The following is a 14,307-nucleotide window of genomic DNA, read 5'->3' as shown; positions in this document are numbered from 1 at the left end:
ATGGAATGGGAAATAAATTCTAAGCAAGAAAAAAAAATTAAGAAATAAAGAAGTGGAAAACTAAAATATACAGTTACATTTAGTCCAACTCAAAGTTATAGAATGTTTTAAAATTAGAAAGTGTTGTTTTCATACCTCAAAGACACATCACATATTCTTTAAAATAGACAAAAGTCCTTAACAGTGATTTCAAAATATAAATCACAAACATTTACTACAAATTTATGGCAGATGTGACAGTGGGCAGGGTTTGTATATGGTGCAAGCAAAAACCTGAAACTGGAGGGAGGGAAGAGCACAAGGAAGAACAGAAGGAAGGGAGGAATGTAGGATGAAATGGAGGTAGGACACTAGGAAGGAAGAAGGGTTAGATGGAAGGAAAGAATGGAAATAGGAAACAGAAGAAAAGAAAGGAAGAGTGGACACAAGAAAGAACTAAATAAGGACACAAAGAAAGAAGGAAAAAGGGATGGAAGGACAACAAGAGGGACAGAAGGAAAGACACAAGGAACGATTGAAAGGAGCACACAAGAAATGAAGGAAGCATAAAATGGGGACACAAAAAAGAAGGATACAAGAAAAAATGCATGGAAAGAAGGACACAACATTTAGGCAATGAAATAAACAATAAAGTCAGTAAATACAAATATTTTTCCATAAACGTTTTTTTTCTTTTTGCAGACCTATTCAGACCTAAAAAATACTGAAATCAAATTCCATTCTTCTAAAGACTATGAAGGAACCCTGTCTGTCATAGAAGAAAATAATCAGAGCTCAGTTTCTACATTCACATTTGAGTTTCACTCCAAGAGCTGCGACAAGTCCTTCGATTCCCCACCAGTTTATTATCCGAGTATTTAAAAAAGCTCATTCTCCTCATCATCCTCACACTGACTTTTCCACTCTCCTCTGTCATTGTTAAATCGCTGCCCATCTCCCTTCATTCTTTACTGTTCCATCAACATCCATTTCTAACCATTTCCTCAATGTAATTTCTTTTTTTCTCACTTGCCATCTGTGTTCCAACACTGTTTGCTCAGTGTGGAGCACTGAAATGAACAGAGAAGGAAAGCAAAAGGAGAGAAAAGGAGGTAGCCATCAAAAAGAGAGCCAGAGAGTGAAAGAGCGCAAAGGGGTTAGCAGTTGTTGTCATTCATCACCTCTAAAGGGAAATCTGCCGTGAACTGTTTACCCATAGCTTATCATCTCTGGCTTGTCACACTCTCCCCCCGTCCCTCCCCTTCCAATCTATCTTTTCTCTCTCGCCTATCATCTTTCACTCATAGCTCAGTGGAGTGCCCAGCAGAAAAACATCAGTAGATTTTTAAAACCTTTGTCTCAGCCATTTTGACAACCAGCTAACATGTCTTCTCCGCCTTGATTCTCTGGATCGTTTATAGCTATGTTATATTTTTTAACAAGGCCCATTGAAATTGTCTCACTTGTATATACATTTATGTGGACTGACAGTTATTATATTTAGCATCAATAACTCCGTTGGCCTAAAGAAATGCCCGAAGCAGTTCACCAATGAGATTTTGAGGGAACTCAGAAATTAAAAAAAGAAAAAAAAACAAGCAGAGAGGTTTTCTCAGAAACTTTGCCACTTAAAAGACTTTAGTTGGTTAAACATTGCTGGACAGAGGTTGTTCCTATAAAAACGTATACTCGCCATCCAACCAATTTGCAAACCTGTCAATGTAATAGCCGGGAACACAGCAGGTCTCACAGGAGTTCATCATCACATACTGAGAGGATGCCGAGTGCATTCTTACTTGCAGTATCTTTGACTCTGCTTGAGCTGTATGGGCTTTTGATGGAGCACTGATGAATGGTTTGAAGATAAGACAGTTTATTTTTATTTTTTTGCATTTCTCTTAGTTTCTCAGTGTCTTTGGTGACTTAAATAGCTCCAAACTTGAGATCTGAACCTTTGGTTTCTTGATATTTTTTATTATCAAGCCACATCTTTTGGCAGTAAAACCATAAGTAAATCATATTTCACATAAACTGAAATACGTTTTGTGAAGCCTGGGGTCATTGCAGCTTAGGTGTAAGTCAATTATTTCAACTCACCATTTCATGTAATGATAAATGTCATTATCAGACACAAGTCCCTGTAAGTTATGAATTGGACAGTAGTAACCTCTGATCGTCCAGGTGTCAAGTGTTCGCCAACTAACTGATTTTATCGTTGTGCAACAAGATTATTAATAGCACGTGTTTACAAGTTCTCACACAGGCAAAGCTGCTCTAAAATGCTCAGGGCAAAGTACTGACATATCATCACTCCAGAGTAGGACTTGGCAAAGGCATACATCCTCTTATCATTCGGTTACATATATCACTTTGATGTATGCATCTACGGGCACTGAATCAAAAATATTTTAAAGCTGCAGGGAGGAGATATTTTTCATCATATTTTATAGTCTGAATTCTTAGTCATGTAAATTTGGTTTTAGATACTCGTCCCTGTATACATAAACTAATATTAACGAAAGCTAAACAACAACAACAAAATGTTCTAGCAGCAAAACACAGAAGATGGATTTCTGATGGTGAGTCAAAGAAAGGAGAGTCTCAAGTCAGCAACGGCTACAAAAAAACCTCCCAAAAAAACATAATATAGTTGCAACACTCTCACATTCTGTGTTGTTCCTCTAGTATGTGCTGCAAAAACAATAATAGCACAACAGTTGCATAAAGTCCCAAACAACAATCAGGTAAAAAAGGATTAAGAGCCGTTATGTTTTGTCAGAATATCTAAGAATGTATTATGAGCTTGCACAAAAGGTATCAGAGGCTGATTTGTATCTATAAAAATAATGAGCTGCTCGTCAGTTAAAGATATCTTGTTTGCTTTATGATTTAACATCACCTGCAACAATATATAACCTAATTTCTTACTATAAAGCTTCAAGACATATTTTTTTAGATCAGTATAAGTACAGTACAATACAGATTAAACTGTACTATGTTATAATTTGCAAATGAACTGTATTTTTAAATTTGAAAATGGACTTTACTTAATTTGAATGGTCTCAGATTGAATTATTGCATTATATTAGAATGAACTAGATTGATATGAACTGTATATATAATGGATTGTACATGATTTTATACAATTTGTAAGTGCATGTTATGTAAAGTATTTTGAAATTAAAGTTTTTCCTGAGTTGGTGCATTATAAATAAACTGAATAATCTCAACTGTGTTAACATATGAAATGTCTAAGAAAGTTAGAATCCAAACGCTGCTTACACCTGAGTTCCTGCAGCAACTGCACATAAAGGTGAGAGAAAAAAGGGAATGTGCTTCAGCTGCACGGAAAGTTTGCAGTCGCCTTTCTGCCATGTTAGTAAATTTCAGACTAGCTACGTTCTTTGTTGACAAAGTATGCTGACAAAGCTGCAATGAGACGAAAATCCAACGCATCTGCAACTCACTATTTTGCTCATAAACAAAGTAAAAGAATGATGTGGCTACGCTGTGAGCGAGAAAAAACAAAAACCCGCAATTCTGTGGCTTCAATGGACAAACATGACAAACAAAGACGTGTTTGACTATTTCAGTGTCAGCTGCTTTTCAGATGTTACATTTTGTATCAAAAAAATCTACATTTAAAGATTCAGTTTAACACTGAGTCCTAATAAAAAAGTACTAAAATTAAAATGGTTTCATGATCTTGAGTGTTGATACAGAAGAAATGATGACATTGATATTTACACCTCCAGCAAAAATGATGTGTAGGTGTACGTGTTTTTTGGGTTCATCTATTTTTGTCTGCAGGGATACAGTATGTCTACATGAGAAAAAATTCCCCTGGAGAAATCAGTCAAACTAAGGTGCACACATATGCATGTTCAAACATGACAAAATAGCTTCATAACCTCAGAGCCAATAACCTGCTTCAAAGCCTGAAAAAGTTACATGCGCATCAGCAAACTAAGATGATAATGTTCAATTAAAACATGTTGACACATGGGTTTCAAGGTGGTGAGTTCTGCGCAGTCAGAAAGATGCGGGCCCCAGATGGGCCATTTGGGGGACGATTTGCACTTGGCCTTATTGTCATATTATACCGTCCCCGGGCTCTGTGTGCTAGCTTGATCTAAATTTATGTCTGCAAGAACATCCAACACCAGAATACCCTAAAAACATGTGCACATGTGTCAACAACAGCCACCAAGCACACAAACACAAATTAAGAAAGAACAAAACACAAACACACAAAATCAGTATAATAGAACCTAACGCAATGGTCCTGCAATGTTCTCTCCTTTCGAAACCCATTAATTTCACATCAGGTAAGACAGGTGCTCATTAGAGATGCATAAATAAAACATAAAAACATGAAGGACAATGCTGGCTGTGTCAAAGGCAAATGTGGCAACATGCTCACATGCATGTAAACACATTTACACATAAACACACACTAGCCTAGTCGTCACCTCCTGAGACTCAGTCAACACAAATAAATCAGCAGTCTGCCTAACAGCATGTGTAGGGGTCTACATTTATGTGCCATGTGTGTTTTCACATTAGAGCTACTGGAAATGAATCATTGTATGTAGCTTTTAGCTGTAAGTCATAAATTTACCTGGTATTCATTAGGCCAGAAGGTGGACACGGCAAGTTCAGCTTTCAGCCAGCCTTTACCTACAAGACAAAATTAGACTAAACATGAGAAAATGAAATAACAAAAGGTCAGATCAGCTAAATAGGCACAACTTTACCAGTGTAGGATGTCACATTCCATATAGGGTTTGCCAAAGGACCTTTGTTTACCTAGAAATAGTGAAAACACAGTTTTTCAGGAGTAACAAAAGCTGCACACAATTTGTAGATTCACATATTTAATGAAAAAGAATTGTAATAAACCAAAAAAAGTGAACATCTGCTGCTGTTTGACTCCAACTGGCAAAATATTAAATTCACATGAAAAATATAAGTTCATAACACTTGGAACACATTAATTGCACTCCAAACGGTCCTTTGCAATATGAAAAGAAAAACTGATACAGTGATGACAACACATTATATCTACTGTGCAGCCCTACCATAAAATACTATCAATCTAAGAACTTCTCAAATCTAAGAGTAAAATAGAGCAGGAAAAAAAGAGGATAAAAAAATCTAAAACACAGAGTTAAACAAATCAAAACTCAATTTCACTTCCCCCAGAAAGTGAAATGAGCCTTTAGGTTAATAAATTCATGTATCGTTTCAATTTTCACTGTTATTTCATCTCCTTACACTTTTTTAAAGGACCAAGTCAGCAGATGCTGCACGTTTGCTGCATAAATTGTGGGAATTTTTCAAAAAACAAAAGACAACATTTTCCCATAAATTGTATTTTGTTTTAACTGGAGAAACCCTGGTTTCATTGTGACAAACAAAAGCTTTCATTCATTTAAATTAATGCATTCCAGCTCATCAAATGTAGCCTAAGGGAAGCTAAATTGCTACACAGATGATGGTTAAGGTTTACATTTGTATTTAATCTATACTTTTTTTTTCTTTAGGGGATAGATAAAATAGATAGATACAGTGAACCAATCATTCTCAGACCATTAAGCCGTTACAGCTGGAGGCTTCCTCACAAAGGTTAGTAAAAATACACCAGTTTCTCTGGAGTAGTACCTTCACCAGGATATTCAGGGTTCCTGGGCTGGAGCCATCGGGGCTTGTCAGGAGATAGTTGAAGTCAATACAGTGAGTGTCGTTCTCTTTCATGACTGGCAGCTGAAACCTGGCCTTCTCCCCAACATCATACTGAGAAACGTCCACATACATGAAGGAACCTGAGTGCAAAGATAGACAAAGCAAAAGTTAAGTACAGTCTGAAGACCAACATCCCAGATAATCAGAAATGTAACACAAACCTGTGACTGTAAGCCAAGAATCGGCCCATTTTTGTGACAGCTGTTTTTGTTTGTGCACATAATACTTATTGAGATTTAGTGCCTAAAGAGACTACCTAATGGTGCCCTCTAAGGAGGCAGTCAGTGTGAAGACAGTCACTAGTATGACTGTACTTGCCAAGAGTAGGCTGCATGCCCACATCTTGTCTTACATGTACCTACATGAATAAACCCACTGCTCTTTGTAGGTTCTTTTTAGCATTATGCTTTAAAATTACTAAGAAAGCATTTCTCATAAAAACATCAGTAAATGTACCCCATGACTACCTGATTTCTTACATGTTGGACAAACAGGATGGAAGTCAGAGTAGGCTTATCCCATCCTCATACAGTATTTTCTACCTGCCTCCTGGTTAACTTTCTGATGCAGACACCATAAAGCACTGCTTCCACAATCTAAAAACACAATCCAAAATGCTGGGTTTATGCTGCTGAGACAGATGTTTGGTTAGATGTAAACAAGCATGGAGTCAACAATTGTGACCAAGTTTGTTGCGTTAAAGAAGAGACATGAAGGACCATCATCAATCGTTACAGGCGGCCAGTTTAAATCAGATTTCACTGAACCTCTTCCACAAGATGAAATAAAAATGTGTTAAATGGTGAAATCATGATGTATGATGATGTTATTGTTCTTATGTTTAGTTCACAACAGAGAAGATAACATTCCATCTTAGTTGCTAAGCAGTTTGTGCAAGCTAGTGCTAGCTCTGTTCAACATTCACTTTGACCAAAATGAATAAATGAATATAGACAAGCATTGTTTTATACAGTGTAAATATAGTGTGTATTTTTTTATTCAAAACCTGGGGCAAAAACCTCTTATTAGACATTTTAAGGGTGTTTTAATAATTATTTTCAATACAGGATTATACTTTTAAAAAAATTATTAAATTACTAATATTATAAATAAAACTCTAATTCATATCAATGTGACCTGCCTAATTTGATGCTGGATCCAGTCTTGATTTAATGAAGTCAATCATGCAGCTAGGATTCTGTCTTGAGATATCCTTTATGTAGAGCAAATCAGCCCTAATACATGTAGGCAACCAGCTTCTCTATATGGTATGCCTGAAATGGTGCGACACATTGAAAAAAGTTGTTCTAATTCAAATCCGAAATTTCCTGTTTATCCTTTCTCACAAACATCAGTGCCTTCCAGACACTTAAAAAAAACCCAGAGCTACAAGGTTGCAGTTCTTGTCAGAAATGTCTTAAATCCTGCTATTTTCTCGCATTCAAAAAGAAGTCAGAAGCCTGCTCTTTTTCTCTCGATGAGAAAATTAGTGAATGCATTTTAAACGCTATTGGTACAGTACTGAGTGATTCATTACTTTATTTTCCCAATCGACCACTGTTGAAAATGGAGCAAAACAATAATAATCTGAGTGTACAAAGAACCTGCCCATCCAGATGTTCTAGTAATCAGCTAAGACCTTCACCAGATGTTGCTGCTCTGAAATATGATGAAATCTGATCCTTTCCTGTTTGGTTTTAATCTGACAATCTAACATTATCTAGTTATAAATAAGACACCAGCCAAACATAACTTTTTTATGAGGCTGTATTTGTTCAGCAGAAGCTGAACGAAACACACAAGATAATACTAAGACAAGTTTGTTCTTGGATTTCTGGGATGAGCCACAGAACTATTCTTTGACTTTCGTGGAATAATGTGCATTGTTTGGATTAAAAAGAGGAATTGAAAAGATTAATAACAGGGTGAGGCTGATGAAAATGTCCTGTAATAGAATGTACAATTAAAAAATGTGTAATTAAACTAAACACAAAACAGATAAAATGCCATAAAACAGGCCTTGACAGTAACAAAAGCTGTTTTATTATACTTTTCTATAGCCAATATACATTGTACAATTATTTTAAGAACAATAGTGATTATCAGCTATTGTTTAGCTACTCTAGTGTGAGAAAACATAAAACATTCCCTGCAGAAAAAAGCAAAATGTTGCAGGCTGTCAACATGAACACAAACATCTGGTTATGGATACATCTTTCACCACTGTAGTTATTTAGGTAGCTCATTCTACCTGATCTCACCTCTCTTTCGTTGTTGTCAGTAATACCTTGCATGCCTACTGTTGCACAAATTAAAGCTGAAAGATGTTTCCCTCTTTCTTTATTAAAATAAAGTTACTTGCTGACTTTAAATGTCCCAAAAACAAAATCAAACAACTAAATGATCAATGTCATTCGCATTTTTAGGTTTTTGGCACTGATTCTAAAATGGTGACATGAGAAAAGTGCCATTATGATGCCTTCCAGCTAAAAATACTTCTATCAGCGAGAGACCCAGATATGTCAGACTACACACAACACTGCAAAATATAACCTTTGGCACTTTCGCAAATGTTATATAAAAGTTATCTCCAGCAAATGAATTAACAGGGTGTTAAAACAGCTGAGTGATGTTAACAGTAAAAAAATCTAGTAAAACAACTTATGATAACCTACAGTCACAACAATGACAAGAAGTATCCTGAAACAAAAATAGCATGGGAAAATGTGGGTAAGTGACAGTTTGTGAAACTAGTGGCATTCAAACAAGATCTGTGCCATCCAAGCTGACTTCATGATGCCAAGAACATCTGACACCTTAAGTCTGCCAGTTTCTAAAATGGGTGATGTCTTCAAAATGCCAAAGTCAAAACTGGTTCCTAATAGAATGATGACACAATATAACCATGAGCTTAAAAAAACTGCTATGACAGCCTTCAGACCTAAATGTGTCACGCAACAACAACAGCAGTATGGCAGTGACATGGCCATATTTTTTGGAAAACAATACAACTACTTGTTTAATTTAATTGTATTTTATAAAATAAATTCATTTACAATTTATTTTTCTGCATGTTAATCATTGTAAGTTAAAATTGACTAGCCATCTAGTGAAGTTAGGATGTTTTAATAACACTGTTTCAAAATGGTTCTAGTGTTTGGTTACCTGCCTGATGACTAGAACAGATTTAGAAATTCTTCATTCTTATGTTACTTAAAATGATTTTTTTATCATCCAAGGCCACATGATCAGGGTTTACAGTATTTAAGACCAAATATTTTGCTTTTTATTGCAATGATGACCACATGAATACATATACATATACATAAATCATCCGTTTTTTCCAACTGTGTTATTTGGGTTATTTGCTTTATACAAAAAAACATATTTACAGACAGCACTTTTTTCCCCTTTTCTTCTCCTGCATAAAATTTTTTACAAGCTTTTAGAAAACATATTCTTTCACCCAAACTTCGTGACCCAAATAACTCTGGTCCTTCAAAATACAAAGCACTTTGCTCCAGCTATATAATACATAAATACGGATGGACCTTCCCCTACACACATGCATAATTCCTCAGCGGGCTGCAGAAAAGCAGATCTGCATTTGTGTTCATTTGAAGATTAGAATTGTGTGCAAACTCTGGTTTAAATAGGTTTGCAAAATGTGTTTTTTCAACATTATCTTCTTACAAAATGTGGTTCATATTGAACACAACTGGAGACATTACACAGGTGAAAGAAATGTAAGCAGGGAATCCCAAAGTAAAATATGAAATGAGAAACTTAAAAGCTAGCCAGTCTTAAGTAAGACAACAAAGGATGACAGACAAAACAACTGAACCAGGTGGAGGAAGGGAACAGAAAGCAGAACTGGCAAAAGTAAAACAGAAAACAGACATAACAATAACACAAAAATACATACCAGGACAGAAAAAAACAATGCCAGAACAATTATACAATAAAACAAACAGAAAAACCTCCAGAAAGCCCAAGATATTCTTTAAAATGGGATTCCTCTTATTCCTGGAACTGGATGTTGTACAGGTTTTAGATGATTCCCTCATTAAACATATCTACTTCCAATTTCATTGAAATTAGGTGAGTTAGTACATGTATGAAATTAAAACATGTTTTAGTCATGGCTGAAAAACAATACCTTTTAAATGTCTTTAAGTTCTTCTATTTAAACTGTGAATGTATTTAAAAAATACGGTAAAAAATTATATTTAAAAAAAAAGTATAAATTCCATACGGCTCTGTCCAAACAATCAAGTAGCAGCCTTGCTGATCTGACCAACATACAATACTCCCAGAAAGGTGAAAAATGGCTGATTGGACTAGACCATCTCAGTGCTCCACAAATCAAGCTTTACTTTGACTGCATTTCAAATGATACCACCTTCGTGAAGAATATAGTCAAAGTATAGCAGATGGGCTGTCAAAGAAGAAGGCTTTAATGTTATTTTTAAGGATGTGTTGATGCATTTCTCATTAGCTATTATTAAGACATCCGGTGACATTGCTGTATTGTTCATCTTTGTCTATTTTTTCTCCTCCTTTATTTGAGAAATTGCTATTCAAAGCAAGAGGAAAAACAGAAGACATGAAGAGAAAGGCATGCCAAATATGTTTGGAGTGTTACTGGCTGACAACATTATGAGTGGAGAGTATCTGCTTTAGTCTGCTAAGCCTCAAAGGTCCAGCCTGTGAATGTTCAACTGGCACAGCGTTCTTTGCCAATGTAGCTTTCCAGCCCTTGTCATGGTGAACTGCCAACATCAACCCCCAGTGAGCTTACATAGATGAGTTTTACCTCTTAAATAATTTACGAACTATCCATAGACACTCACTGTCTTTGGCTTAAAGAATGATTAGTAAATGGGACAAACAATCTCGGATAAGGCCAACAAGTTTTACTGTTGACAAACACATTTACTTGAAAAAAACTACCTTAATTTATATTTCATCTACTTCTGACATCACTGATCATCTTTCAGATTCCAAGCAATAATACTTAAAAAATAATAAAAGTAGCAATCCTGCTGTTTTACAGAATATTTTTAGAGCTGCAATTTTTAAATTTGCCATGCCTTTGTGGGAAATTTAACAATCAGTTCCAACACAAACATAACCGCCGTGCACATAGGCAAGACATTTACTCTCAACTGAAGACTTTCCTCTCTGAAAAACCCTACTTAAATGTTACGTCTCTAATCCCCTCCAGAAGCCTTATTTGCCATTCACTGTACCACTGTTCCACACCCTGCTGGCATTATTAGCACATCAAATGTCAGTTCATGCTCCCGTACCTTTAGGCAAGGCACTGATCCCTCCCTTCAGCAACAAACATCTCCAAACCATTAACCTGCTCTGCAATTCCTCTGCCCTACTCATCCCACAAGGTTCTGGAGAAGTTAATGCTATGTTAATTCTAGGCATTACAGATCTGCTCCCCTGGGAAAGGTGTTTAACCTCATAGAGGTGGCAACTCTGCCCACGCTGCAGAGTGACACCACTTGGTATTTATAACACATAATACAAGGCTGGGTTCTGCCAAATGTACTAGACAACAACCCACATTTCTAGAACAAAATGTTTATGGCATGTTTATGTGAAAGCTAAGGGAAGAAAGATGCTGAAATGAACTTTTCTTTAAATGTCAGCAAAGGTGAGTTGCCATGATAACAAGCGTTGGAGATAAACAACGTCATTACATTGGCATAGTAACAATGTTATAATCTCCCCTAACAAACAAAAGAAGGACTGGGGGGATGGGGTAATAAGCTACAAAGAGACCAAGAGTAAAAAAAAGAGGGAAAGAAGAAAAGCAAAAGACAAAAACTTTAACAAAAACATGTTTTTAGTCGTTTTTGCTCTTTAACATCATCGTTCAAACATCTTAACTTCCTCCTCTGAGATTTTGATTTGGTGAAGGAGGTTTTTATTTGAACATTGCACAGCTAGTTAATGCTACAACACTTTTCGTTTAACACTGTGAAGCAGACAACCTTGCCTGTTGGCCGCTGTTGATTAATGACCTCATATTTTGTTAATTAGACAGTCAGCCCTGAGGCAGAAAGATTTAATTTCCCCTTCATCATCATTGCTGAGGAAAAAAAAATCTACTGATTGAAGAGGGGCAGAGGACCGAAGGAAAGAGGAAAGGAAAGGACAAGAAAGGAGACGTTAAAGAAGGGTAGTTATATGACATCTAGGAAGTAATGTAAAGATCTGATAAAAAAAATACTTGTTTAAAGTAAAATGTTTGCATTAAGCTTCTCCATCAGCCAAAGCTGAAACATACACACTAGGAAGCATTTTATGGGGTAGCTGAAGTAATTAAACTTGTTGCTACCACAGCAAAGCACTGTAAAATACTTTGGGAAAAGTCACAAAACACAGCTGCAGGGCTTGTGAAATGATTGACAAGAGACACAAGACAAAAATAAAGTGGATGCAGGTAAACATGTGCTTTTTATTGTGCTCTTTATTTCTTGTTTGCTATTTGTATAGCGAAGGTTTGTCCTGAGCAAAAAACGAAAAAAAAACAAAAACAAAATACATTACATTAAGAACATGTGTTTTTGGGCAGGAGTAATTCAACACTTCATTGCATTATGTAAGATTAGAAAAAATGTACAGTGATAAAAGTATTAATACCCCTGTGTTTTCAGAGTGCAGGTCTATCTTGTTGTTTTATTGAAAGTAAATTAATAGCCTTACCTATTCTATTTACACAACCACTAAAACTGTCCATCAAACTATTCCTAGAGTTTCAAGTCCCTTTAATAAGAGCCAGAGAAAGTTGTGTGGCATTTGACTTTATGGAGAAGAGTTGCTTAATGCCCAGCCATGGCATGCCAATTTAACAAGTACAGGGTGGGTCTTTTCACAAATAAATCCATCCATAAATCCATGTTTCCAATAAAAATTCATATTTCAGATATTTAGAATGACATTCTTCCTATATACAATCAAAATCTCGTCTTCCAAGGACATATATAGGTTTTGAATTTGTAAACTTATTTCTTACTAGTTAAATTTTAATTATAGATATCCTAAAATTAAATGTCCTTATAATAATGTAATTGTTTATATCTTATATTTCATTTCTTTGTAACAATGTTACCTTGTATTAGCAGTAATGTGAATGCTATATGAAATAGGTATTTATAATTAGTGAACATTTGATGATTAAAATCTTGCTAACCATTACATTTTTAGATTTGTGGTGTAATTACTGTGGAAATATTACTGTGCATACTGTGGAAACGTTTAAGGGGTGTGAAGGATTTTGTGAAAACAACAAGTTATTTTATCATTCTGAAGGACTGTAGAAGATGAAAACTTGTAAAGAGGCAAACAGGAAAAGAAAAGGAAACCTGGACCTTACCTTGAGGTAGGTCTGCTGAGACGTATGACACCTCTTGGGTGTTGATGTGTGTCCAGTCAAAGTCATCATAAGGGTCTTGTTGGTAATCACACTGAGAGAAACCTTCATTAAATGTACAGCTTCCTGCAGAAAAAAAAACCAAAACATAAAGTTGATTTAATTTAAACAGAAATATGACTTGCAGAAACAGATAAAGTTTACTTTGATACAATATTCACTTTTTCACCCTTTGATTCTTTCCCATTTGCTTTCTTTCTTCAACTGTGAGTTTGCCTGAGTTCATTAAAAAACCACCAGGAGTCCGAGCTCTATCAGTCATCACTCAAGGCCAGTTAGGATCACCTCTGACTCAAACAACAGAGCCTTCAGCTGATCATCTGAGCCCATCATCTCAGCCTTGGGGTAACCATGTGTGAGCTGGCTGCCTCTGGCTCCGCCATACCAAGAAGTTGGCTTCAACATAGAGAGACGTCACTTGTCCCTAACAGCTAGCCAAACCTATCGACCTGCAGTGATATGTGGCTCATACTGGGAATATCGCTGATAGGAACAGCATGCTGGTCACTAGTAGCTATGTGATTCATTGACCTAGCAGTGATGCACAGCTTGTGTTAATAAAATGGCTGGGAGACACATGGATAACAAAAGCCAGAATACCATCTGATTCAAGTCTCTGCCAGCTAGTGAAAGAAAAGTGTTCTTTGTGTCCTTCATGAGCTAAAGTAAACATGGATAAAAAGACAAAAGTTTGCTGAAAATCTTTAAATTACTTGTAAATTCAGAAAAGTGAACAACGTCATGATTTAAAACAATGTTGTTGGGGCTGAGTTTTAACCAGCCTGAACTGGTTCGAAGATCGATGCAAAATGAATGTGTAAGCATACTTTTCTCACACCAATGGTAATGTCCTTATCTCCCTGACTAATTGGCTACTTTCAGTATCAACGAGGTTTTTAAAATAAACATTCGAGGAAGAAAAACACATATAAGAAACTTTCAATGGAAGCATTGCTGACTATTTATCCTGGCTGCACCAACAGAGAGCCAGACTATGGTGGGTGCTGTCTATTTTGGCATTTTGTACGTTTGAAATTGGCTCTTCATACCCAACTTTTTTAGGAACAAACAGAAACGTCTGCCACTGAACCTGGTGAAGGTGTGAATTAATATAGAATTTCCGGGAAGGC

General features: G+C 36.0%; 1 protein-coding gene and 1 long non-coding RNA gene across 16 annotated transcripts in view; one reads left to right on the top strand and one right to left on the bottom strand.

Moving 5' to 3' along the window:
- The window catches only part of ptprk (protein tyrosine phosphatase receptor type K), a 144,580-nt gene that overhangs the window by 77,140 nt on the left and 53,133 nt on the right, over window positions 1–14,307 (bottom strand). For all 15 annotated transcript variants that reach the window (XM_047388776.1, XM_047388780.1, XM_047388779.1 and 12 more), the window contains 4 exons: window positions 13,121–13,243; window positions 5,644–5,804; window positions 4,737–4,788; window positions 4,601–4,659 (listed from right to left, as the gene is read on the bottom strand). In XM_047388776.1, the coding sequence (XP_047244732.1) occupies window positions 4,601–4,659; window positions 4,737–4,788; window positions 5,644–5,804; window positions 13,121–13,243 (395 nt within the window). The remainder of the gene's footprint in view (window positions 1–4,600; window positions 4,660–4,736; window positions 4,789–5,643; window positions 5,805–13,120; window positions 13,244–14,307) is intronic.
- Window positions 11,521–13,789, top strand: LOC124882416. Its single transcript, XR_007041896.1, has 3 exons — window positions 11,521–11,923; window positions 13,057–13,126; window positions 13,389–13,789. It is a non-coding gene; the product is annotated as an uncharacterized LOC124882416 (long non-coding RNA).

Source organism: Girardinichthys multiradiatus, chromosome 15 (assembly GCF_021462225.1).
Source record: "Girardinichthys multiradiatus isolate DD_20200921_A chromosome 15, DD_fGirMul_XY1, whole genome shotgun sequence".
Lineage (NCBI taxonomy): Eukaryota > Metazoa > Chordata > Actinopteri > Cyprinodontiformes > Goodeidae > Girardinichthys > Girardinichthys multiradiatus.
The sequence above is the reverse complement of the archived record's forward strand: the minus strand, read 5'-3'. Positions and strand labels throughout refer to the sequence as shown.